This window comes from Nilaparvata lugens, chromosome 4 (genome assembly GCF_014356525.2).
Source record: "Nilaparvata lugens isolate BPH chromosome 4, ASM1435652v1, whole genome shotgun sequence".
Taxonomy (NCBI): Eukaryota; Metazoa; Arthropoda; class Insecta; order Hemiptera; family Delphacidae; genus Nilaparvata; species Nilaparvata lugens.
The window spans coordinates 33,182,041-33,206,363 of record NC_052507.1 but is presented as its reverse complement, the minus strand read 5'-3'; the positions used below and the strand labels follow the sequence as shown (position 1 = coordinate 33,206,363).

Genomic DNA, 24,323 nt, shown 5'->3' with positions numbered 1-24,323 from the left:
ATAAGATCAAAAGGACTACTCTTAATCAAAATTATCAACTTGAACAATAACAGGCTTTGTTTATACAATACTCTCATGGATGTTTCAATTGATTAAATTCCCTAAATTATATTTTAACCTTATTTTACGTACCTTAGCGGTTATTTGGAGAAACAATTATTCGTACATGATGAAGCAACACAATTTAACTTTTCAGGACATGGCACTACTAGAAAATTCAAACTTCAATAAAAATAAAACTAACTCCTACATTAGCTAATAATATAAACTTGCCCAAAAAGGGCGGAACATAATGACTACATCTTTACTCTCGTAGTGCTCCTAGCAAAGTGTCCTCCGAAACGTAATCTGGTCTCTCGGCTGGGGAATCTCCCCACTACTGTATTTAGAAACAGGTCTCCTATTGGGCGAACTGCAAAATCATTAGTTTGTTATAATAATTGTAATACTTGCTGTTTTCCAACTTATCGCACTCTATGTCGCGACAGGAAGGTCAAGTTTTAGAGATAATTTCATAATCTACATTCCTCGACGACTCGGAGCCAAAATTTTTAAATATCTATCCTGGGAAACTCGAAGTCATGGCCGTTCATAATAGAGAGAGAAATAATAGTAAGTTATAATTCACTATTATAACTTGGGAAAGGCCTGAATTAAAAATAATTCAAGCTGCAGACTTGAGCGCCACAAACACGCGCACATTTCACTTTTCAGCAGCTTACGCCAAGCTTATTATATCTTCATCTTACCGTTCATCTACAAATACAGATATTATCTCAACAACTGATGAGAAGAGGAATGCGCATGTTCGTCGCGCAAAAGTCTGTACGCAGCACCTCCACTCTGAAGCTGCTATAACAATAATGATGAACATTATGAAAAGATGAAATAATAAAATTAAAATTCAAGAATTTAATACCTTACAACCCTATGCGCAGTACTCATTTTTTTCGATGCATTGTTGAAGAGTTAGAAGCCATGATGTTATAAGTACTAAAAGTTGTATAAGAACTGTCTTTTGAAAGATTTTACACTTTCAGGAGCAGATTTATATCGAGAGTAGATATAACTTTTGAAGATATCACAATAACTGAGCGTCAATGAACAAAACTTGAAGGAAACTTATCATTAAAAGGCATTAATTCCCAACAGAAGTTACCTCTAAGATTGCTCGAGATAAAAAATGATAGAATTAATTCGAATAACTATATCTAAACACTTCATCGTTTGATTTCAATGCAAGTTTAACTGTACATGGAGTATGATGTTTCTCCCAAATCTTCACTTGTATTATAAATCTAGATCAAGTATATGAACCTCCATATCCAGACAGAAGTATTTCCCTTTCTCTAACAGAACCTCAAGAGACTTATATTATTTCTAGGAGGCTTTAACCAATGTTTGACTCTCGATTATTCGAGATGGAAGTAGTCAATAAAGCGCCCAAACAACTTGCTGACATATTACATCAGCAGATAAAATAAGTGAGTCGAGTTGCCGAAATTATTGGTTGCTGGGAGGCCCGTAGGCTAGGGGCCATGTCACGTGGTTGCTGTTTGACATTTAATTAGATGTGAGGCCGCCGATAAAGCCCAATGCTTGTCACTTCACTTCACTACTCCTCTTCATCGGCACCACCTCTTTCTCCTCTCGCTATTCCTCCTCCTCCACCTACATCTCATCCTTCCCCGTTCTCTCATCCGCTCCTTTTTTCTTCTCCTGTTTCTCTCCTCTCGCTATTCCTCCTCCTCCACCCACATCTCATCCTTCACCGTTCTGTCATCCTCTCGCTTCTTCTTGTCCTGTTTCTTCTCCCTCTCCTCCCCCTTCTCGACATTCATCACATCCTTTCCTCAATCCTCTCCACCTCCCACCCTCTCCAGTACAACCCTTCATCATTCTTCATCATTCATTGTCTATGAAACTCTTCCTCATTCTTCTCCAACACTGAACGATTTTATCGCAGTCTTTCTCACTTTTGTACGCTTCTCCTTCATTCTCTTCCACAATCGAATACTCACTACAAGGTGGAATTTCTCACCTCAAATAGGAGTTATTTCTGGCACTGCTCCAATTTCTTAATGTCACTCTTTATCTAGACGCAAAGTACCCTTTTCACTACCATTTCATTTTGCAAAATTGTAGAAAACTTGACTTTCCTTCCAGAAAACATCAAAGTATAAAATGGAACTAAGATTATACAAAACGTTTTGGCTAAGATTGGCTTAATTATTGACGAAGGATAACATCAATTGATTGATTTCAATCATTTGACTTTCTTTTCAAAATACAGAAACAAATCGGCAAAAAATATAGAACCACTTCTCTTTGTTGTGAAGTGACTCAATATAAGTCACAGTCACTGGTTCTGAATTATCCTTTTCACTTTCCTTGCCCTATTACCATAGGTAAGGAAAGTATTGCTTTCCGAAAAAAATTAAGGTACTCCAATTCCTAAATTTCTATACGTTTCAAGGTCCCCTTAGTCCAAAAAAGTGGTTTTTGGGTATTGGTCTGTATGTGTGTGTGTGTGTTGTGTGTGTGTGTGTGTGTGTGTGTGTGTGGTGTGTGTGTGTGTGTGTGTGGTGTGTGTGTGTGTGTGTGGTGTGTGTGTGTGTGTGTGTGTGTGTGTGTGTGTGTGTGTGTGTATGAGTGAATGTGCGTCTGTGTAGACGATATCCCATCTCCCAATTAAAGGAATGACCTGAAATTTGGAACTTAAGGTCCTCACACTTTAAGGATCCGACACGAACAATTTCGATCAAATTCAATTCAAGATGGCGGCTGAAAAGGCGAAAATGTTGTAAAAAACAAGGTTTTTCGCGATTTTCTCGAAAACCGATTTTGATCAAATTCATACTTTCAAAAGTCATTGATAAGCTCTATCAACTGCCACAAGTTCCATATCTGTAAAAATTTCAGGAGCACCGCCCTTTCTATGCAAAGTTTAATTTAGATTATCAATTATCAGGCTTCAGATACAATTTAAACAAAAAATTTCAAGTGGAAAAGATTGAGCATAAAAATCTCACCAATTAATTTCCAGTAACATTTTCATCTAAAATTGAAAATAAGCTCGAAATTCGAGAAATCAAGTTTATTCAATATTGCAAACTTTTGGCAACTGTTGATTCTATTAAATCATTCACTTTGAAGAGATAGCAGACTTCGTGTGTTTGCAGCGCTATTGTCCTGTCACCAGCTGGCTCAGATGTTAGAATCAGTAGACTTGAGATGCTCGTGAACACTAGCGGCAGGTGATCAATTTTCATAATGGTAAGGAAAGTTGTGTGAGTGCGCCACACCAGATTTTTATATATGATAATTTATCTTATTCTTTCAACTAATTTTGTGTGAGTAACATTGTCATGAAAGTTCTATTTAGAAAAAAAAACAATTATTCGAGCTCAATGATCCCCGTATTAGATCAAATGGGTTTCTAAAATGTTCAACCTCTGCTGATCTCTGAACAGAACACTAAACAAACATCAAACTTTGTGAGTGTTCGGTCAGCCGTTAATAGATGGTGAAACCAATTTAGATAAGAACGAAGCTGGAACAATGAGAATAGTTCCATGATCGTGGAAAGCATTCTAATATACGAATACTGAGCACAATGGTTTCTGATAGCCGTTCATTGTTTGAGTGGATGCATTTTTCGGAGCAGTGAGAGTGGGTATTATGTGGAGTCAGAATAATTATTATTCCAATCATCAAGTAGAGATGAACTTTATTCCATGAAGTGATTAGCACACCTTCCACCTACAAAGTTGAAATGCGGATTTCACGAATCAAAACTGAGCATGTTGAGAATGGGCTGCTCATTGAAACAAGCAAATCCTCCTCAAGTGTTCAAGGATCTTCATGTAGTCGACCTCACCAAGGTGTTCACAACAAGAGGCCTACTTCAAACAACTTCCATGCTGCAGTGAAATCAAATTGTCAACTATGTGCTGAACCTTACCATCAACTATTCCATTGAAAGAAATTCAAATCATTATCTGTGTCTGAACGTGAAAGGGAGGTCAAAAAACTTCACATGTGTTTCAACTGCCTCCAGAATGGTCATGCAGCTGCAGACTGTAAGTCAGGCCGATGTAAACTATGCAGTGGAAGACACAACACACTACTGCATAGGCCCAACAAATCTTCTGGTCAGTCTACACAAAAGGAAAAATCTCCACCTCCTATACAACACACAATTGCATCAACATCCAATGTAAAGCAGCCATCAGATACACACATCATGCTCTCAACAGCAATCATCACAGTAAAGGACAGTCGTGGGACTCCCCACCTATGCAGAGCCTTGCTTGACAGTGGATCTCAATCAAACTTCATAATTGAAAGGACAGCACAATTCCTGAAACTTCCAAGAAAGAAATCAGCTATCGAAGTGAGTGGTATTGGTCAATCTTCTACAAAGACATGTCACACAGTTGACTGCAACATCCAATCCAGAATGACTTCATTTTCGGCATCCATTGAATGTATTGTCTTGGAAAAAATCACTCAGAAGCTACCCATCATTGAAATACCAATTTCAAGGCTGAACATTCCTGAAAACATACAGTTGGCAGATCCTAAATGTCACACACCTAGTGACATTGATATTCTTCTTGGTGCAGAACTTGTGACATAATTTGTGACAGAAAAATTACGGTCAATGAGACATCTCCAACTCTCCAAAATTCAACATTTGGCTGGTTAGTTTCTGGCAAAGTGAACATCAACATTGAAACTTCATACCTATCAACAGTGTGCAACTTAACAACAATTGAAGAACTTAACAACACAATGAACAATTTTTGGAAAATTGAAGAATTAGAGGGTAACAGGCTCTTTAGTGGAAATGACAAATATTGTGAAGAATACTACACAAAGACAACACAACGAGATCAAGATGGCAGATACTCTGTAAAAATTCCATTGAAGGAAGAGTTGAGTGAACTAGGTCAATCCTATGACACAGCACTCAAGAGATTTATCTACTTAGAAAAATGGTTAGAAAAGAATGAACATCTCAAAACAGAATACATCAAATTCATGCGAGAATATGAGAACATGCAACACATGAAACAGATAACTGAAGAAGAAGCTAATTCATCCACAAATTACTTCATTCCTCACCATGCAGTCATCAAGGAAACCTCTACAACAACCAAAGTTCGAGTTGTATTTGACGCTTCATGTAAAACTTCTACTGGAACTTCATTGAATGACATTTCAATTGTAGGACCAACTGTACAATCTTCATTGATAAATATCATCCTAAGATTCAGAACTCACAAGATTGCTACAACAGCTGACATTGAGAAAATGTAAATGTAAACAAATCTTTGTTTCATTGATTTTCTTGTGTAATGAGTGAAAGTGCGAAACACTCGTAATATTAGGATATTTTGTTTCATTGATCTTTGTGCGTAATACAGTCCATTTTGTAACAGTGAAATGTTTGTGTCATGTGTCATTTTATTCTACACCAATCATCCAGATTAAATAAATGAATAGATAATAACTACTACATGAAGAAATCAGCTCCGAATTGAGTAAATATTGGTATACTAATCAATAAATCAACTATAAATTCAACCAAATTTCCTTAAAAATAAATGAACAATTCCATTCAATTTGTGCAAGTACTGATTTATGACAGCCAAATTTGGGCTAACAGAAGCCGAGGTATACATAGTTTTCCTGACTCCAATATTCTATCCGAATTGGCTCTGTTCGGGCAGCCGCCCAATAAATTAACATTTCAGATGTAGTAGTTGTACGCTATTCTTTCTCTCTCACTCTCTCTCACTCTCTCTCACTCACTCTCTCTCTCTCTCTTCTCTCTCTCTCTCTCTCTCTCTCTCTCTCAATGCATTTACATAGTTCATTATATCATCCCCACCCATCTTACAGCACCCGTATAGCACGAGCTTGTAATTTACGATCAACAATTTGTTCCGTCATATTATAACGCAACATTTCGTATCGGTTAGATGGGATCCGACTAATTTTGCATGTCTAGGATGAATAATATTCTGTATCAATCGAAATACAAACACAAGACACCCTACATTCTGTTTTGCTGAGTAATGGTTTTCAAATTAACGGGTTAATTGAAGTTTATTCCGTTATGCCAGGCGTAGTCCTAGTTGGAAACTGGCTGCATAACACTGTATTTGAGCACGCTAATAACGTATCGCTATACATCCGTTGCCGACGAGTTTATATGCTGTAATTGAATTTGAAATTATAACAAAAGGTAGCGGCCGGTGGCCAAGTGATGCATTATGATCACCCACGATAATTGAACTCGCCACTCGTCCCTCCCTGCATCACACATTTCATCCTCTGCTCTATTATTCGTTCTCTCTCCATTTCCAAACAATGGTTGAAATTCATCCTTGTTTATGCGTAGCTCAGGGATTCCGGCATTATAATTTGGATCGATTTCAACCAATTTTCTGTTTCAATATTTGAGTTATTATGTTTGAGGATATGAGTATGTTTAGTTATATGATTGCTATGTTTTTAATTATCATGACATGATATTTCAATAATCGCTTCTCCCACATGGCTACTCGAATAATTGTTTATTGCTAATGAAGATACTTACTAATTCAGTGTGTGGTATTTGTCAATACGAATAAATTATATATAATATATTTTGATAGGAATCATATAAATAATACTGCAGTTAAAAATGGACAAAGTTCACCAAGTGTGATTGAGAATACACGAACATATATGAAGCTTTTAGAATTTAGACTCAGCTAGTTCTCGATTCAAGTGTTGTGCAATTCGTTATTTTGCGCTGCTCTCATGCTTATTTGTTTTAATTATTTATAGCTCATTCTATTTCGTTACTCTGGCTCATTTATTTTCAAATAAATTAAAATTGGTCATTAGTATGGACCAATTTGGACAATTTGAGAGGAATTTATTGTTATAGAACTAATAACAGATATAGAAGTGCACAATGATTGTAAAAGGATGTTGACTATAGCTTGTGAAGTGTTGTTTGACTTGTACATAATACATGCCTCACGTTGGTTGTGACATGTTATATGTTGCTCAATTGGTCGCAATGCCGTATGTACGTATGCGATGCCGTACTCTGTACACACTGGCGATGTGTAGAGAATATAACCTTGCTGTGTTCAGTATAGAGTTTAAGACAATATTCGATATGAAATCTTATAATAACATTGTGCAGAAGGTGTCTGCAGATTCTTACCATTTGCGCCGCTGCTACAATCATTGTTGATGTTGACGTAAAAATATATAAGGATCTTCAGTATTGCAAAATACAAAGTAATTCCACCTTCTAACCAGTCCACTACCATTCAACAAATTGGTCAGAAGTTTCGAATCATACCAGACAGGGTCAAAGATAGAATAAATTGGGAAAACCTTATAATATCTACAGTTCCTTGTGTTGGCTGTTGCTGTACAATATGCTAGTGACCTCAGAACAAATATATTGATGGCTGAATGCCTGACAATTTAAATGACATTTGGACATTCTTATTTCCAAGGTAGGTTTAATCAGAATGATATATTGCTGATATATTATTAAATATATCATTGGAGGTATCTCCTTTCAAATTACTCAGATTCAGATCAACATTTAAAAATAAGGTGATAGCAAGAGGTTGGTCAGGTATTATGAACAGGATATGGCAAGAAAAAACAAATTCCAGGTTACAACATATAGTAGTCTAGTATTTATTACAATATTTAAAATAATGGAATTGACCAATGCAAAGTAATAGCAATATACGTTTTGATGATAGGTGAGCTTCATACAATATAATATCACAATATTCTTGAATAGATACTTCAATTATGATTGATTTTAGTCTAGTTCGGATAGTCAGGAAGTAAAGGTGATTTTCGTGCTCTCTTATCTTTATGATAAGATTCTAAACTCTAAGTGCTGCACTCACCGGCATCGAAAATTGTTGAATTTCTGTGACTGCTTTTAGGTTGTTTTTGGTTATTGTACGATTTTGATTGTGATTCCGCAGACGTTTTATATAAAGTGGAATAGTCTCCAGCAGTATGTCGGCTTGTGGCTCGTGTTCAAAGGCAGTTAATCGAAAGGATAGTGAACAGGGAAAGATTGTGTGTAATATTTGCACGTCTTTGTTCCACGTAAGTTGTGTGAACTTGATAAAGAACGACCTCCAATTTCTAAGAAAACATCCATGGACTTGTGAAACGTGCTTGAAAAAACGTCGCTTGAGCCGATCGAATTCGGAAGACACGCCGCTTGACTCATCCGTTACTGGGGAGGAAGACACTCCGCTTACATTGAAATTGGTTAAATCTCTTCTCGCAAAACTTAGCATTGACATACAGGCTAGTATTCGCAATCTTCAGTTGGAGCTAGGTAAATCACTTGAACTCTGTCATCGAAGAATCGGTGAACTAACTACTCAATTAACAACTCAAACAGACATTGTAAAAAATCCTGGTAAAGAGTTGGATCAATTGAAGTCGGAGAACGCGCGTCTAAAAATAGCGTTAGGTAACCTGGAGTGTCATGTGGACGATGTCGACCAATACGGACATCGAAACACACTGGAGATTATTGGCGTACCGGAAATCAAAGGTGAAATTGTTGAAAACCTGGTCTGCTCTCTGGGGCGCGCACTATCGGTTCCGATCAGTGAGGATCGCATAGACGTGTGTCATCGGTCTAAGAAAACCGCGGATGGACAATCACTTATCGTAGTGAAATTCATGCATCGAGACGATTTGCACAAGATTCTGGATGCCAAGAAGGGGAAGCCTGACTTCTCTGCGAGACACATGGGATTGGCTTCTGACAATAGAATATTCCCGAACCTGTTCCTCACAAGAAGAAGGAGAGCTTTGCTGTTCAAAGCCAAGGTCTACAAACGTACGCATCCTGACTTCAAGTATGTATGGGCGGATCGAGCTGGCAGGATTAAGATGATGAAGGTGAGCGGTCAAATTAAAGTTATTCAAAGTGAAACTGACATTGGCAAAGATTAGTTACAAGATAACTCATCTCGGAGGAAACTTTATTTGATATTGAGTTAACGAGTTCCTCTTGAATAAATGGTGTTTTTAGTTATTTTTTTTTATTTGAATATTGCCTCCTTATTGGACTTGGAATAATCCTGTAGTATAATTTATGATTTGTTGATTGGTTTGAGATATTCATCACATTAAGTTCCAGCCTTTGAGGAGATGATGGATTGGTATTGGTGCATGTTAATCGATATAATATGTTTTTCCTGTTATTAGTTGTTGATATTGAAATTGAATGACTATTGATTATGGCTTAGTCAGTCACTTTGCCAATTATCAGTTAATGTTTGAGCCTGTATTTCCTTTCTATCACCGGCTTCCTACTTTGGTATTTATAGGAAAAAAACAATTTTTTTATGTATGATTGATATTCATATTAACATTATTATACTTCAACTGGTTCGTTAAGAGGATGATTCATTTGGAGGAGATAGATGCTTGTAGAGAATGCAAATGATGCTAGTGAGTGTAAGGTTATTTTTGGGATACAGTTACATCAAAGAAATATTTTTTCTCTCTTATAGTTTGTCTTTGTTGTTAGCATTCATTTATTTTATTTTTATTTTTCTTTTAATTTATATATTTTTATTCATGTCAAGAATTGAAGATTTATATACGCTGTTAGATGATTATAATTGTGAAGCAAATGAGATAGAGGATTATCTCAGCATTCTATTATCTGAGCTTTATCATAATTACAAATGATAAAATATTCCTATTATTAAGATGCACTAGATAAGTTTATTTGCAACTTACCTGCGCTTAGCAGGTTTTTTTCCTGTATTGTTTTAAGTGTATTATTTTGTATACAATATTGCATAATAGTATGTTATTATTCAATTGTATTTTTGTCTTGAAAATGGAAAATAAATTTGATTTGATTTGAGTTATTCACCTGAAGTGCCATTCACCTTGTGTAACTTCTTTAATATATTCGTGAGCAATATTCGAAGTTTAAGAAAGAATCATAATGAATTATGTTGTGTATTGGATAACATGGTAACAGAATATGACATTGTAATATTGGCGGAGACCTGGATTACTGAAGAAATTTCTTTTTGTTATACCATTGAGGGTTACAAATCAATAAATAAACCTGCTTCTCTGAACAAATGTGATGGAGTTTGCATTTATGCCAAGGAGAATAGTTCATTTCAGGTTATAGATTGCAATATCGATGAATCAAATTGTATAGGAATTGATATGATGATTGATAATGTGACAATGCGTGTGATTGGGGTTTACAGATCACCAAATAGTAACGTGTACAAATTCTTAGTTAGTTTAGAAAAGTTTATAAAAAGTACTCCACCTGCAATTGATGTCTGTATAGCAGGAGATATCAACATAGATATTTGTAGAGATAATAGCTTAGTTCAGGATTATCTGAGTATTTTGAATGGTAACGGATTCGAATTGTTGATAAATGGCTGTACTAGAGCTCAAAGTTGTTTAGATCATATATTTTTTAAAAAAGTTAATAATAAATTTCAGCATAATATTGGAAATATACTGAGAACTACAATTACTGATCATTTCTCTGTAACTTTACATTTGGGACAAAATCTGATAAGACAAAAGATAAAGAGATCAACATCACAAAAATAAATTATAAAATATTGAATAAACACCTTTCAAATGATAATTGGACATGGTTGTACAATAGCAAATTTGTTGAAGAGTTAAAAATTGATAAACTGTTGATGGCTTTGTATCAAAATTACTTTGTTACATAGAACTATCATCCATAAAAAAACAAATCTCTCGCAAAAAGAAACCCCTGAAACTATGGATAGCACCTGGTCTAATAAATTCCATGTTAAAAAGAGATAAGATGTACAAAAAATTACAGAAGGATCCATTTAATATACGATTGAGGGAAGAATATAAAGGATACAGAAATACATTGAACATGGCCATAGGCTCAGCTAAAACCAACTACTACAAGACTAAAATATCTGAATGTGGTGTTGATGAAAAGAAACTCTGGAAACTCATTAATCAAGCAATAGATGTTGGTAAGGATAATAATGGTGGAATTAAAATTGATTCTGCTTGCCTAAATAGCTACTTCGCAACAGTAGGTAAAACGAATGCCCAACTGATAACACAAAATTCCAGTAATATGAAACATTATGAGATAAACGAAAATCATAAAAAATTTATTCACTCTTTTATTCTAAATCCTGTTAACCCTTGTGATGTGGAAAGAGTAATAAAACAGTTGAAGAGCAACTCTAGCCCTGGAGTAGATAACCTCAGTAGTATAACTCTCTTAAAAATATAACACACCTTATTTCTGAACCAATGTCTTTCATTTTTAATATGTGTTTTTGCACAGGAACCTTCCCAAAACGATTCAAAACCGCTAAAATTAAACCTATTCTTGAACAGGGTGATCCAGACGTAGCTAGTAATTACAGACCAATAAGCTTGCTAAGTAATCTTTCGAAAATTTTTGAAAAATTAATAAAAATTCGCTTGGTAGACTATTTGAATGTAAATAATGTTCTGAATGAATTCCAGTTCGGATTCCAGGCAAAAAAAGTAAAGAGGATGCACTGATACAATTCACCAATTCAAAATTAAGTGAATAAGATAACCATAGCAGATTACAATATTCTCGTATTTCTATTGGTTTTTATTGTGTCGCAATTTATCATGATATTATATTATGTATGAATATATTTTTAATCTGATTTTTGATGAATTACTCTGGTCAAAGATATTTCTTAGCAACTATTGTTTTTTTTTTTTTTTGTTTCATTTTTTTTATTTCCAATGAGTATTCTCTTTTCTTTCTGCATTGAATATGGTATTTCTAGGTTTTCCTGAACTTCTTTTTTTCCTTTTCCTTTTATTTTTCCCAGTATTCAATAATTATTAATTTTAGTTTTAGGATGGACTCCCACCAGCGAGCTAGTTTTACTTTTGCTGGTGGAAATTTTCATTTTATTAATTTATTTTCATTAAATGGTTCATGCTGTGTATTAGAATAATTGTTAATTTTTATTATAATGTATCGTGCAAGTTGTATGGAGATGGAAATAAATAAATTTTGAAATTTGAAAAATTTGAATGGGCAAGACAATGTTAAAAAGGACTATATTTGCGATCATTAAAAATCTTCATTACGATAGTAAAAAATTTCTTATCTCAGGGTTCGTGAATTCAGCTGCGGTAGAACTTTAAGACGTTCATCCGAATAACTCTAGCTGAATTAATAATGATATGAGTATACAGTTGATGACTTAGGAATGATTAATACAGTACCAAGCTTGCAATCTTTAATAAGATTTCCCCCCACTTCACTTCAATTAATCGTTGAATACTCAAGCTTGAGATTTCAATTTTCATATTTGATTAATTTGGAGATCAATATGTAGTTGAAGTTATAAGGTCCGTTGTCCTTTGGGCCCGTTCTGTGTACATGGAATGTGGTAAATTGTCCGATTCACAATTTACCAAGTAAAAAGTTCCACGTTCCATGGGAGGAATTTTGACAGATTCTGTTCCAGTATCCTGTTCCAGCTCCAACTTTCTGCCCCACAGTCGAAGTGTGGTAAATTGTCCGACCTGGTACAGTTCCAACAGGTTCCAACTATCTGAGCTCTCATTGGTCGATTATTGTAGTCTGCTTGCTTCTCTGCGCATGCGCTGATAGTTTGTTTACCATTGCATAGCATAGAATACATAACCAACAATATGATGTTTGATAACCATTCATTAAATGAATTTTTCTCGATAGAAAGTTTGAGAGTAATGGAATAAATTCACACTTTTCTAGACGGTAGGTTTGTAAAACAGCCTTTCTTCATTCACGCAGCTAGTAAACGACACATTTTAGTGTAAATCAATTTTATATGTGCGCGCCAAAAGCTTGAACCAACGATTTTGAAATGGCGTTCCATGAGAACATTTTGCACTAATCACGTGATGGAACAATATTTACGATTGGAACTGGAACAATTTACTGTACACAGAACGTACACTTTATGTAGGCTAACGACTCACGTGAAAATATAATTGATTTTTCTGTAAAGATTTCTTCTTCTTCTTATCATCGTGATGCTGCTTGCTAATCCCTCTTTTCCAAATAATATCATAGGGATTTCAATTTACGTAACTCAAACATAAATATTGTATCACTGAGTTACTAAACAACAAATAACAAATACATTAAATTTTTACATAATAAAGATTAAAATGAAATGGGCCTTAGGAGATTCTTAGTTCATTCTTCATTCGATGGCGGATTCTAGTCGTCTCTCTCAAATCTTCCCCCAGATGATAAATTTTCTACAATGGCTACCCTAATTTAAATATTAATTTCTGATTGGTGCACAGCTATGACAGGATTTCACGTCATTTGACGTGTGGGAAGTAGTGCTTCCTAAAGTGCCTCAACCTCCAAAATTTGTTTATTAATTTATGAAACAGAATTCGTGTACATTCCTCACATGCTGAGCTAAATAAATTATACACTATATAAAATTTACATAATATCGCTATCAGATTTTGATTTTAAGTTCGAGTTTCACGGCGTCTTCCGACTATACTTCTATTGGTGGAAATAGAATCTCAGCTGATTCTTGTATTGAATATGAGTGGCACTGGCGTATGCCTTCTGAATGAATGTTGTTAATGTCCGTGTTTTTATTGTATTTTCTTAGGTTAGATTTTCTTTTACAATGATAAATAAGATGCTTATAAATGATTAAAATCATTTTACAATAATATCTCTCCCATAGACATAATTATTCATATGATATGTACTCATGGTACATTCACAATGATTTTGCAGAGTAGAGAATTTCAAGTGGCAGTAGTTATGACGTCACGTCATTTTGATGATCAATACCTTACACATTTCATAACCTACAAATGAATATTTTTGTTTTTACAAGAAGCGTTATGTTTTGCCAATGTATGAATGGCTTTAAGAAATATAATTATGAGTTACCCAATTAATTATGGTTCCTATCTATGCTTTATTATCGATAAACTTATCAGTATTCTATCGTTGTTGACTTGTTAGGTTTTGAACATCTTAGTAACCTAACCTCATAATTCGCCTTAACCTCTGATAACAATGTTTATTATTGGTATTCCAAAATACAACATGACAAGCTTCAACTCATAATCCATTCCAACGTGAACAGCTGTTTCCCCTCTAAACAACGTGTACAGGAGAACAATTCAATCGGACGCGTGAGATAAGACAGTCAGCTCATTCTCATGCAACAGCAGAATCAAATTTACTGTTAGTGTCCGTATAATCTAGTCGTGTTGGTTGTAAGTTTGCGCATGAAAAGATCCTTGAGTTGTGTACGAGTTGGGGTTTTATCGGCGAGGTGATGCAATGAAACCCTACGCGGGCTAAAATACAAATAGCAATTCGTTGTAGGGAAAAGGGAATCCCTTGGGAGCGGCAAGGATCACAGGAGCTGTGAGATCCCGAAGGGCGCATTAGAATGCTTGGCCCAGTTGAATTCTGCGGCCGGCCAGGCCAGTGTCCGAAAAAGCCCGCTGCCAGTTGAATCTCAGCTCCCTGTAATGGCGCTCCAGTGAATTTGGTCGACAGCATCCCTCCTCCTTCCCACAGCGGCTCGTTTCTCTTTAGAGCCATTGTAGTCTGATGCCGCAACTTACTGGGCCAGAAGAGTTTTGACTGCTTAATACTGGTATGTCCGGATTTATGAATGTGTTTCAATTCTGAAGGGATTTGTTTGTTTTGAAATGTGTCCGTCAATAAAACTTGGGGTCCGTTCTGACTCACGCAAATTGTTAAGGGATGGATTGAATACAGTCCAATTCAGTGAGCCTGATAAGGGACTGAAGAGAGAATAAGCATTTGAATCTTTCCAAGAAAATCACGAGCAGATGTCTGAGGATGTACTCGATAAATTCTCAACCCTGAGAATAAACTCAAATGTAGTTTCAAAGTTGAAATGTTGTAGTTAAAGGTATAGATTGAAGTTTTTCAATTCCGTTCAAGAATATTTTCCTGCATCCTGCATGAGGGCCGCACTAATATACGATCCCAAGGAAGTTTTCAGGTTGGTTTAGGCACGCTTTGGTTGCCCAGCAACAAATGAAAGAAACCCATACACATAAACTATGATAGCTGGTTCAACGATTAAAATCTACATTTATTCATTCGTATAGCAATTCAAAATACATCCTTATTTTATTCATGATTATGTGAACTTTAGGCTTTACTTGAGCTTGTACTGTATTTAGTAGTTTGAGGTTTTGTGAGCCCTCCAGAGTGAGATAACGAAATGGCAATAACGCAATGTTAATGCTCACGAGACTATATTGGGCTGTTGCAGTAATTCGCATTAATTTCAAGCTTTCGTGACTGGGGGTTGCACGCAATATGCATTATATGAAGTGAAGATTGTGCATTATTTCTTGATAATGAATCACACGTGGCCCATAGTTGTTTGAATTATTTTGATGGTTGGAGTTGTTGTTTGACCATAAAAGACTGGGTTGTTTCGCTGTAAGCGATTTTTATTTTAGCGACTTTTTGTTTATTGCATGTTTGCGTTATACATTTTGGTTATTGTTGATGAGAGATCTCATCAACTGGAGCACTATCTTCGTCGTCTCAAGAATAAGGCATACGAACGGTTTGAATAAATAGGGTTTCAAATCCGAATAAATATATATTGCCATAGGAATAAGCAATCACTAAATCAATGAATCGACGAAAAAACAGCCATTCGAGTACCTAACGAATATCGTAAAAATTCCATGTATCGGCTCTACCAATTCACAACAGGTTAGAAAGTGCACCAACAAACAATACTCATGTTACAAATTAAGAAAGGAAATGTCTCATAGGGATGAGAAAATTCACGATTCACGCATCATCACTTATCAACTTCTCAGCTTGCAATTTCACATGAAGATTCTGGATTCATCAATGATGAACATAAGCATATTTATTCTCATTGTTATAAATTGATTCGAATTCAATAATTGAGACAAATCTATCCTATCTGTTATTTGAAGTTTACGCCACAGCTTTACCAAAGTGACTCCGTAGTGTAATTTGTAGCACGCGTGGGTCATGAATCAACGTTTGTGTGTTCGAGACCAATCAAACGTAATATTCTGAGAATTCTCAACTCCGATGAAGATTATCCAGTGCAAAGCACAAGTCAACTACCAGTTGTTTATAAATTCAATTGTTTAGTTTTTGATTTGAATGAATGTTTATATTTTATTGTGGACTGATAATCAATATTCAAATTAATTGAACTTCTTTGGATGAATATAAATATATATAACAAATAGTTGCATAGATCATGTATGGAATTACTATCTGATGATTCATGGAACCAGCATATAATTTTCCAATCAGCAATTGCATATGTTTATTCTTCCATACGTTACATTCAATACGAGATTTGATTATTTGGCAAATTCGCAAATCATGCTATTGTATTGTACCTCTGCTTACAGTGGCCAATCTCCATGTCCCTCAGCAAAGTATGGAGAGAAAGTGAGGTAATTTTTTGCACCGTTGCATTATCCAGCTACATTGGAAAGGCTGATGAAAGGAAGGAAATAAGTATCGGCATTGAAATAGTAGACAAAAGCCGTTCAGTGATGTAACAGATGCAGCCTCGTTGATAGAATAATGTTTCTGAACAATGAGTGGAGCCAACAATGGGGTGAGAGATGATATTGTTGTCGGTGGGACCGGCTCGTTCAATGGACTTCAATTATAACCATTTCGATATAACTTTCAGTTTGAATGAAGGGTGAGTTGTCCCCCGTTCTTCATCCAAAAACTCGAAAATATGTCCTTGTGACCCTGTTTTCATTCACTGCCTCCTTCTGTTTCTCTTGATAGCACTTACTCTCTCTTTCCTGATTTTCTTCACTAGACTTTTCACATTCTCAAACTCTCTCTCTCTTTTCAACTCAATCTCTCACTTTTTTTCTGGAATTCTACTCTGGTCTTCTCTGTTATCTCAATTGAATCACTTACTGATATTTCCAACTTTATTGTCGAGTAAGTAGCAATACCTTATTCTCTCCATTAACCTTGAAACGCCCTTCCAATCGAATTTCGAGCCGATTATTCAACAAAGAAGAATAAGTGGAATATTCGAATTGATTTTGTGGGAATGGATTCTCCTAGATGAATAAGAAGTGTTTATTTTGAATTTTCGTACATGTGGTCAAAAAAATGAATATACGAACAGTAGCTTCAATTTTCGAGGGAACACTTATTTTAGAACATTTACTATCCTATACTATTAAACAAGCAATTTCTGTTTATATGTTTAGATGTTTTTATGTTAGATGTTTTGATATATATATATATATATATATATATATATATGTATGTGACCGGATCTCGAAAATGGCTCTAACGATTCTCATGAAATTTGGAACATGATAGGTTTATGATATAAAAATTCGATTGCACTAGGTTTCATCCCCAGGAAAACTCGCTGAACGACATTAAAAGAATAATTCATCCTTGGGAAAACAGCTGAGATTTTTGTCATTTTTGGATATGAAAATGAGTGAGCGAGTGCGTCTGTGGAAAATTAAATTATCTCATCCCCGAAATTCATAAGCTGACGTATAGCCAAACTGTAGAATATGAACAAGACTTAAACGATGAAGAAACCTTGAGAGTTTGAATGGTGAAATTTATCATGATTAATCGAAAATAATAATCATATTCAAAATAGAAACATATTTACTCGATGTTTTCAAATTCATCAAATAGTTAAAGTTCCTTTTAATTTTTCAACACTAAACCTTTTTTTAGCAGATGCACACAAATGTTGGTTGGCCTTTGCATATGTAGTATTTTGTTTGTAAAGTGATGAGACGCGTAACCAATGACCATTTAAATTTTCAGTGTTCAAAGTGTATGAATTACATTCCTTTTTGAATAGTAGAATTAGAAGTAATTCTCAAGTAAAAAAATCATCATATAGTTCTTAATTTTGGGCTAAATTTTCACTCTAAAAAGTCCAAAATAGTTACTAGATGCTATTAGTGTAGAATAGTAAATGGTAAATCAACAAATATTGTAGCAAACACAGTATATCATTCTATAAACTACAAAAATATTACAATTTCCTCTTTCGTTATGAAATGTATATGCTTTTGTACTCCAAAGTGAAGGTCCCCCGATATTTGGTGTTAATCTGAAACTTGTGTGTTAGAAATTGTATGAATTCAGTTGAAAATTCACTATTTTTCTATCAAGGAAACTGTACCATTGCTCCCGATTCAGATAATAAGTTTGTAACTTATAGATAGCAATGAGTCTTCTATTATAAAATTACTGGCAGGTTATCCGTGCTTTACAAGGGTCCATTTTAAAACTTGACAAACTGAAAACTTGACGTAATGAAATCTAAAAGAATTGGGAATAGGCTTATAAGAATCCTCGGTTGATTAAGAAATTATGTGCAACATTTCAAGTGAATCAGTCCAGTAGTTCAGATGTGATGATGCGTCATACATAATTTTCCTATCTTCCGTGTATACGTGTTTAAACCAGTTCTGTACTATAATAAAGGCAATGAATGAGAATAAATTTTGAAAGGTTTGAGATATCGATGTGCGGTTTTCACCATACCTTTTCTCTGGAAATTCTGTATCGGAATCATGTATCATATGCCCACCTTTCAATTAAAAAAAAGAAGTTGGATTCAAAATGGCGGAAAAAATTTGGGTGCGACGGAAAACCTGTTTTTATCATTCGAAAAACATCCCCAATCATATGTTTTGAAACAGTCATGCATTGATTGGTGGTTTTACACACTGGGTAGCGTATTGGAGCGTAGCGTAGAGTATAGTAGCGTATACCGGAGGAACAAACTAGTTGGTTTTTCTCGGAGCGTATTCGAGCGTATAACCTCAAATATTACGATGCTCATAATAACTCAGACTTGCATGAGCATTTAAACACTATGTGGTAATCAAGTATATTGAAAATGAGTTCATTTTTTATTAAATAAGAAATATGTTGGAAATAATATAGTATGCTCATTCATTTTTTTTATACTGATCAATAATAACACTGAATAACACTGATTAAAGAACTTCTATTATAATAAAGTATAATTTTCACCTATAACTTATAAGTTATTAAGTTATAATAGCTATAATTATTGTAGTTATTATATTATGAAAATCACTCATAACTTGAGGTAACACTAATATTATGAGGTATAATCTTCCTTTTGGAATAAGTTATAACTCTCCCAGCATAGAGTTTTTTAACACACCACAGTTGAAAAAATATAGACATACAGAGTTATTGGAAATCATGGAAAGAGCTTAACATTAGTTCTCTTACAAGGGTAATTTGAAATAAATGAGCACAATGAAAATCTGAATAAAATATCAAATTCTACCATTTAAAGTAACAAACACTGGACTTATAGTAACATCTACTTAATTCGAACATTAATAATTATGAAAAATCAAGAAGGAAAATTGAAATTTGGGCTTCGAGGTGCATGAGATTGATATTTTTAGAATCTATGTGCGAAATTTGGAGAACTAAATCATTTACAGATGGAATTAAATAGAGAATGCATTTATTCAAATGCTAATTAATTATTATTTAACGAAAATCCTGAATAAATGCTGTACATCACCCCGAAGACTTCTGCTACTGCAGACATTGACAACAGGGTTAACAGCTAGATGGAAATTCGATGAGAACCACTATCCAAAAATTAGTTGCCAGCCCGGGAATCGAACCCGGTACCTCCCAATTGCCAGTCAGGAATGCTTACCCTTACACCAAACTGACAATCTCTGGATTGGATAGCAGCGCTCATTTTATACGAAGCCATAGCGGCCAACCAGTTACAGATGGAATTGAATAGAGAATGCATTTATTCAAATGCTAATTAATATATAACTATTATTTAACGAAAATCCTAAATAAATCCTATTTTTTGGATAGTAGTTCTCATCGAATTTCCATCTAGCTGTTAACCCTGTTGTCAATGTCTGCAGTAGCAGAAGTCTTCGGGGTGATGTACAGCATTTATTTAGGATTTTCGTTAAATAATAGTTATATATTAATTAGCATTTGAATAAATGCATTCTCAGTCACACAACCCTACTCTCTCTTATTATATAGATACTAATTTAACTAATTTATACTTCAAACTATTTTTATATTTCGTAAAGTACAGTATGACTAGAAATAATAATATTTTATAAATTGGAATAAATTTGTTAAAATAGAATCGAATGAATATATGGAATAAATTACATAGTGTGGCAATTACCAATTACTCATTCCTAATAATAATATTCGTTTGGATTTTTATTGCTGAGGAGTTCCTGACGGGAGTTCAAACTCACTCCTAATCATAATTACCTCTTAATTACCAGTCCTATCAATCTTTTCTGTCATTGAAATCACCCTCTACTTCAAATCATAACTCTCGTCACGTAATCCCCTTACTTGCTTTGAAATCATGAACAAATAATACGAATGGGAAGCGTATTAATCAATCTATCAAGTAGAGATTAGTCACTTCAATCCATCGCATGATTCGCTTCAACTGCATAAAACAAGAAATACGAGTCTGGTCCCTGTTTATCCATCCTGCCAATGGCCTAATATTCCTGTGCTAAGCTTGTTGCCTATACAGCGCCGTTCAATGCCACGAATGGAATTTGACACCGTAGCCTGTCAATCTCGTTGTTATCAATGGCACAGCGGTATAATCGCAAAACTGCATATTGCATTTGGTGCTGATACAGCCTATTGCATTGACTTTATTCTCCAGCATGCATCTGTTTATATTGATTCGTTCAATGCTGATACCTTTGAATTGTTAAGCTGAACAATAATATTCGTGTGCACTCGTGTACTACACCATTTTTAATCTGTAAACAAATCCAAATACTGTTGAAACTGTTGAAATGACGGATAAATCCATAGAGGAATTCAATTTATTCAGCACAGTATCAAAGAACAATAGTACTGATAACACATTTCCAATGTGCAATGTGAATGTTCAAAATAGTTCAAGTAGATAGGGTCAACAATGGTCCGGGTTCGGTCTGGCTGTGTGTTAGTTCCTGTAAGAAGAGTGAAGGAAATCGAACTCTGAATATAAAGAATTAAAAAATATCTTTGCTGAAATAGGCATTTTCTCCGTTATAGCTTGTTATCATACAAATATATATCATCAAGTCCAGTTTGTGGTTGAGCAGCTCAACAATGACAGTTGAGAAGACGGACTGCTACAAACTCCCCAGCTAATACTATCCAAGCTTAACAAACAAGTAGTAATATTGTCCTCCTTTGAAGAAAGGTTTCAGAGACTCGAAAGCATCACCAACCTGGCCGGGAATAGGAGGTAGCACACTGACAATCTAAATGCCAATGACATTCTCTAAAAGCAGCAAGAACTGAAAATAGTACCTCGAATGGAAATATTTATTATTAATTCATTATACGAACATAACTAATAAGCATGATGTTTTATTCGGCTACCCAGCGATCCTGGTCAGAATATTCTATTCATTTTTGTCACCCAATCAACTGGATTGAATATTTCAAATTTGTGAGCTGTGTTCATAGCTGTAGGGTATCGAAGTCAACAATAAGACAAGCGCGCGATCATATTGTGAACCTCTCGTGTCTCGTGTAACGTTCATGATGGGAGGTTATTCGTGGCGCGTAAATCTGTACGCACCTTTAAAACCACACATGACCAATGTATCAATCTAATCTGAAAATCAGATTTCTTAGAACCAACCTATGTAGACATTCAAGTAATTCAGCATCGGGGGTGATGCAGTAAATTTTGAGATAACTATACTCACTAATACTATACTGAGGAATTAGGATCCAAAGAGTCCAGCAATGGAAGTTGGTGCAGTAATATTATTTGTGAGAGAAACTAAACAACATACTCATTCTGAGCAGAAGGAATATAAAACAAATGACCAATCTCAGCGGCAATTATTGAGCGATGCATTGCAATGTACAGGGTCAGTTATACCTTTATCCTGATGAGTTTGATCAATAATTATGAGTTACATTTGTGTTTTCAGGGAGCAAAGCCAGCGAAGATGCGACCGGCATGAGTCATGCATCAAGCAAAGCGACTACTGTCTGCAGCGGAAGCACTGGAACCAGCACCAGCAACAATAGCAGCAGCCACACAGCAGCCGCTGCCGGCCACTCTGCAGCGGCGACCAGCGGCAAGGAAGTGCGCTACCCTTTCGGCGTGCAAAATGACCTTGGCCAGGTGATTCTATCTACCAAATCCTCTGCGAAGGTTAGTTGCACGTAGTCACCACGCTTGCGTACGCTTTCCTATACCTTCTACTCCAATCCCCAATTTGCATTTGAACGGTAATGAGATACACAAGACAAACTCTTGAAAACATTAGGTTGCTTGTGTGAACCATTACATCAATCGTTTGAGTGGCCCCTTCTCAGATTTGTGTCTAGAATTTGTAGAGGTGAAGATGAGGTTATGATATTATGACACGAATTACAATACATATATATTACAATAATTATTATGACACAAATTACGATACATGTTTCATGATTGGGGGAATTACAGTCGAAACACTTCACTGTAGTGTCGTCAAAAATAGTTAAAAAACGAATCCTCTACTAGCAGTTCGTTATGGAATTTGAAATGGATGAATTTCATAGTACATAATCGATATAGTGAGTACAGTAATGATTGGATAATTTCAAACGGACCAGAGTCCTAGAGCGGATGAGACTGAGAGTGATTGAAGTTCAAAGTTGCGTTGAATATTTTGAAAGAACTCGAATAAAAGTATTTCTAATAATTATGTACTTCTATGTTGAGAAAGTACAAAGTCTTTAGTATTATCATAGTTTGATAGTAAGTTTATTATTATGAGTATTCGTTTGAATCCTGTAGAATGATCTACATTGGAGATAGAGATAGAACATGAGAACAACAGTGGAGGATTATAGACCTATGTGATTTATCAAAATAAATATAATTATGCTTTTGTATGTTTGAATTCCGTTCATCAATTTCGAATAATCATTGGATTTCGAGAAATAAATAATTTTATTAGTGGCAATTGATTTATATGCTTCGTTAATTCAATTGAACTCACTAACAGGATTGTCCAAAATTTTACCAAACTCTTGATGGTTTAAGCTCATAAGCACCAGTCTAGCGAGTAAAAATCTCGCTGATATTAGGATATTGACAGAAAAACTCGAATTTTCATTTTTAAAGGCTATGGAGCTCTAATAGATATAATTTATCATCAATATTCCCAATCATTCCTAAACCTTCATCATTCGAAGAAAAGTCATTAATCTCATCTGTTTGTGATATTGTTTACGATAATAAGTTTACTATTGAGGGGTTTCGAGCTCTACTACTTCATTTATCTCATTCACAGAAGCTTTTATTCCGCAGAATAATCCAAAATTGTTCATAAGTTATTGCTGAATATAAGTAGAGAGTTCGGTGGAACAAAAAGGCATTGCATCCTCGTCTTCTCTCATTCGAACTTGGCTCTCTCATTCGGACTTGGCTCTCTTTCTCATCCCTTACTGATAGCCTCTCATCTATCTACTTTCAATAGTTTACCATGATTTCTTCTTTTCATGGCAGCTTCTCTCTCTTTCTACATTTACGTTCTAGGTGAGCATTGCTCTTTTCGGCCTTCTCTCCAATTATTTAGTCAGGAAACATAATTCAAAAAATATTATAAATTAGTATGGAATGAATGTTGAATTAATGATGAGTTAGTTTATGGATGATTGATGTTCTAGTACTCCTGAATAGAAGTCATGAACCATTCGCAATCATGATAGCTAAATACTTCATAAATGAATATTGTTTGAGTAGATGCATATTCGAATCTATTAACCTGTTAGATTATGTAAGTCTTATAATCTGATGAGAAAAATTTAGGAAATTGATACTTGATAACGAGGAATCAGAGTAATCAAGGTCTATGGAAGGAGGTCTTGACACGCGGCCATATTGATGCTTATTGAAAAGTTTGTTTATTTGTTGCTAGCCTGACATGAATCTAGTAAGCAATAATCTTATGTTCGACATGACTGGAATTATGTCATATTCAATACTTTCTAGAATGTTGTCTACCCGGTTGACAAGTCAACAGTTATATAGTATCACTGCAGTAGGCATTTATCTGGAAACAGATCGAAAGGATAAGAATCAATCCTGCATGAGTCATCACACTTTATCACAAACTCACCTAGT

General features: G+C 35.0%; 1 protein-coding gene across 1 annotated transcript in view; it reads left to right on the top strand.

Annotated features, from left to right (window-relative positions):
• Positions 1 to 24,323, top strand: part of LOC111050143 — a 565,154-nt gene that overhangs the window by 157,517 nt on the left and 383,314 nt on the right. The window contains exon 4 of the mRNA XM_039426978.1: positions 22,138 to 22,364. Coding sequence (XP_039282912.1) covers positions 22,138 to 22,364 — 227 coding nt within the window. The remainder of the gene's footprint in view (positions 1 to 22,137; positions 22,365 to 24,323) is intronic.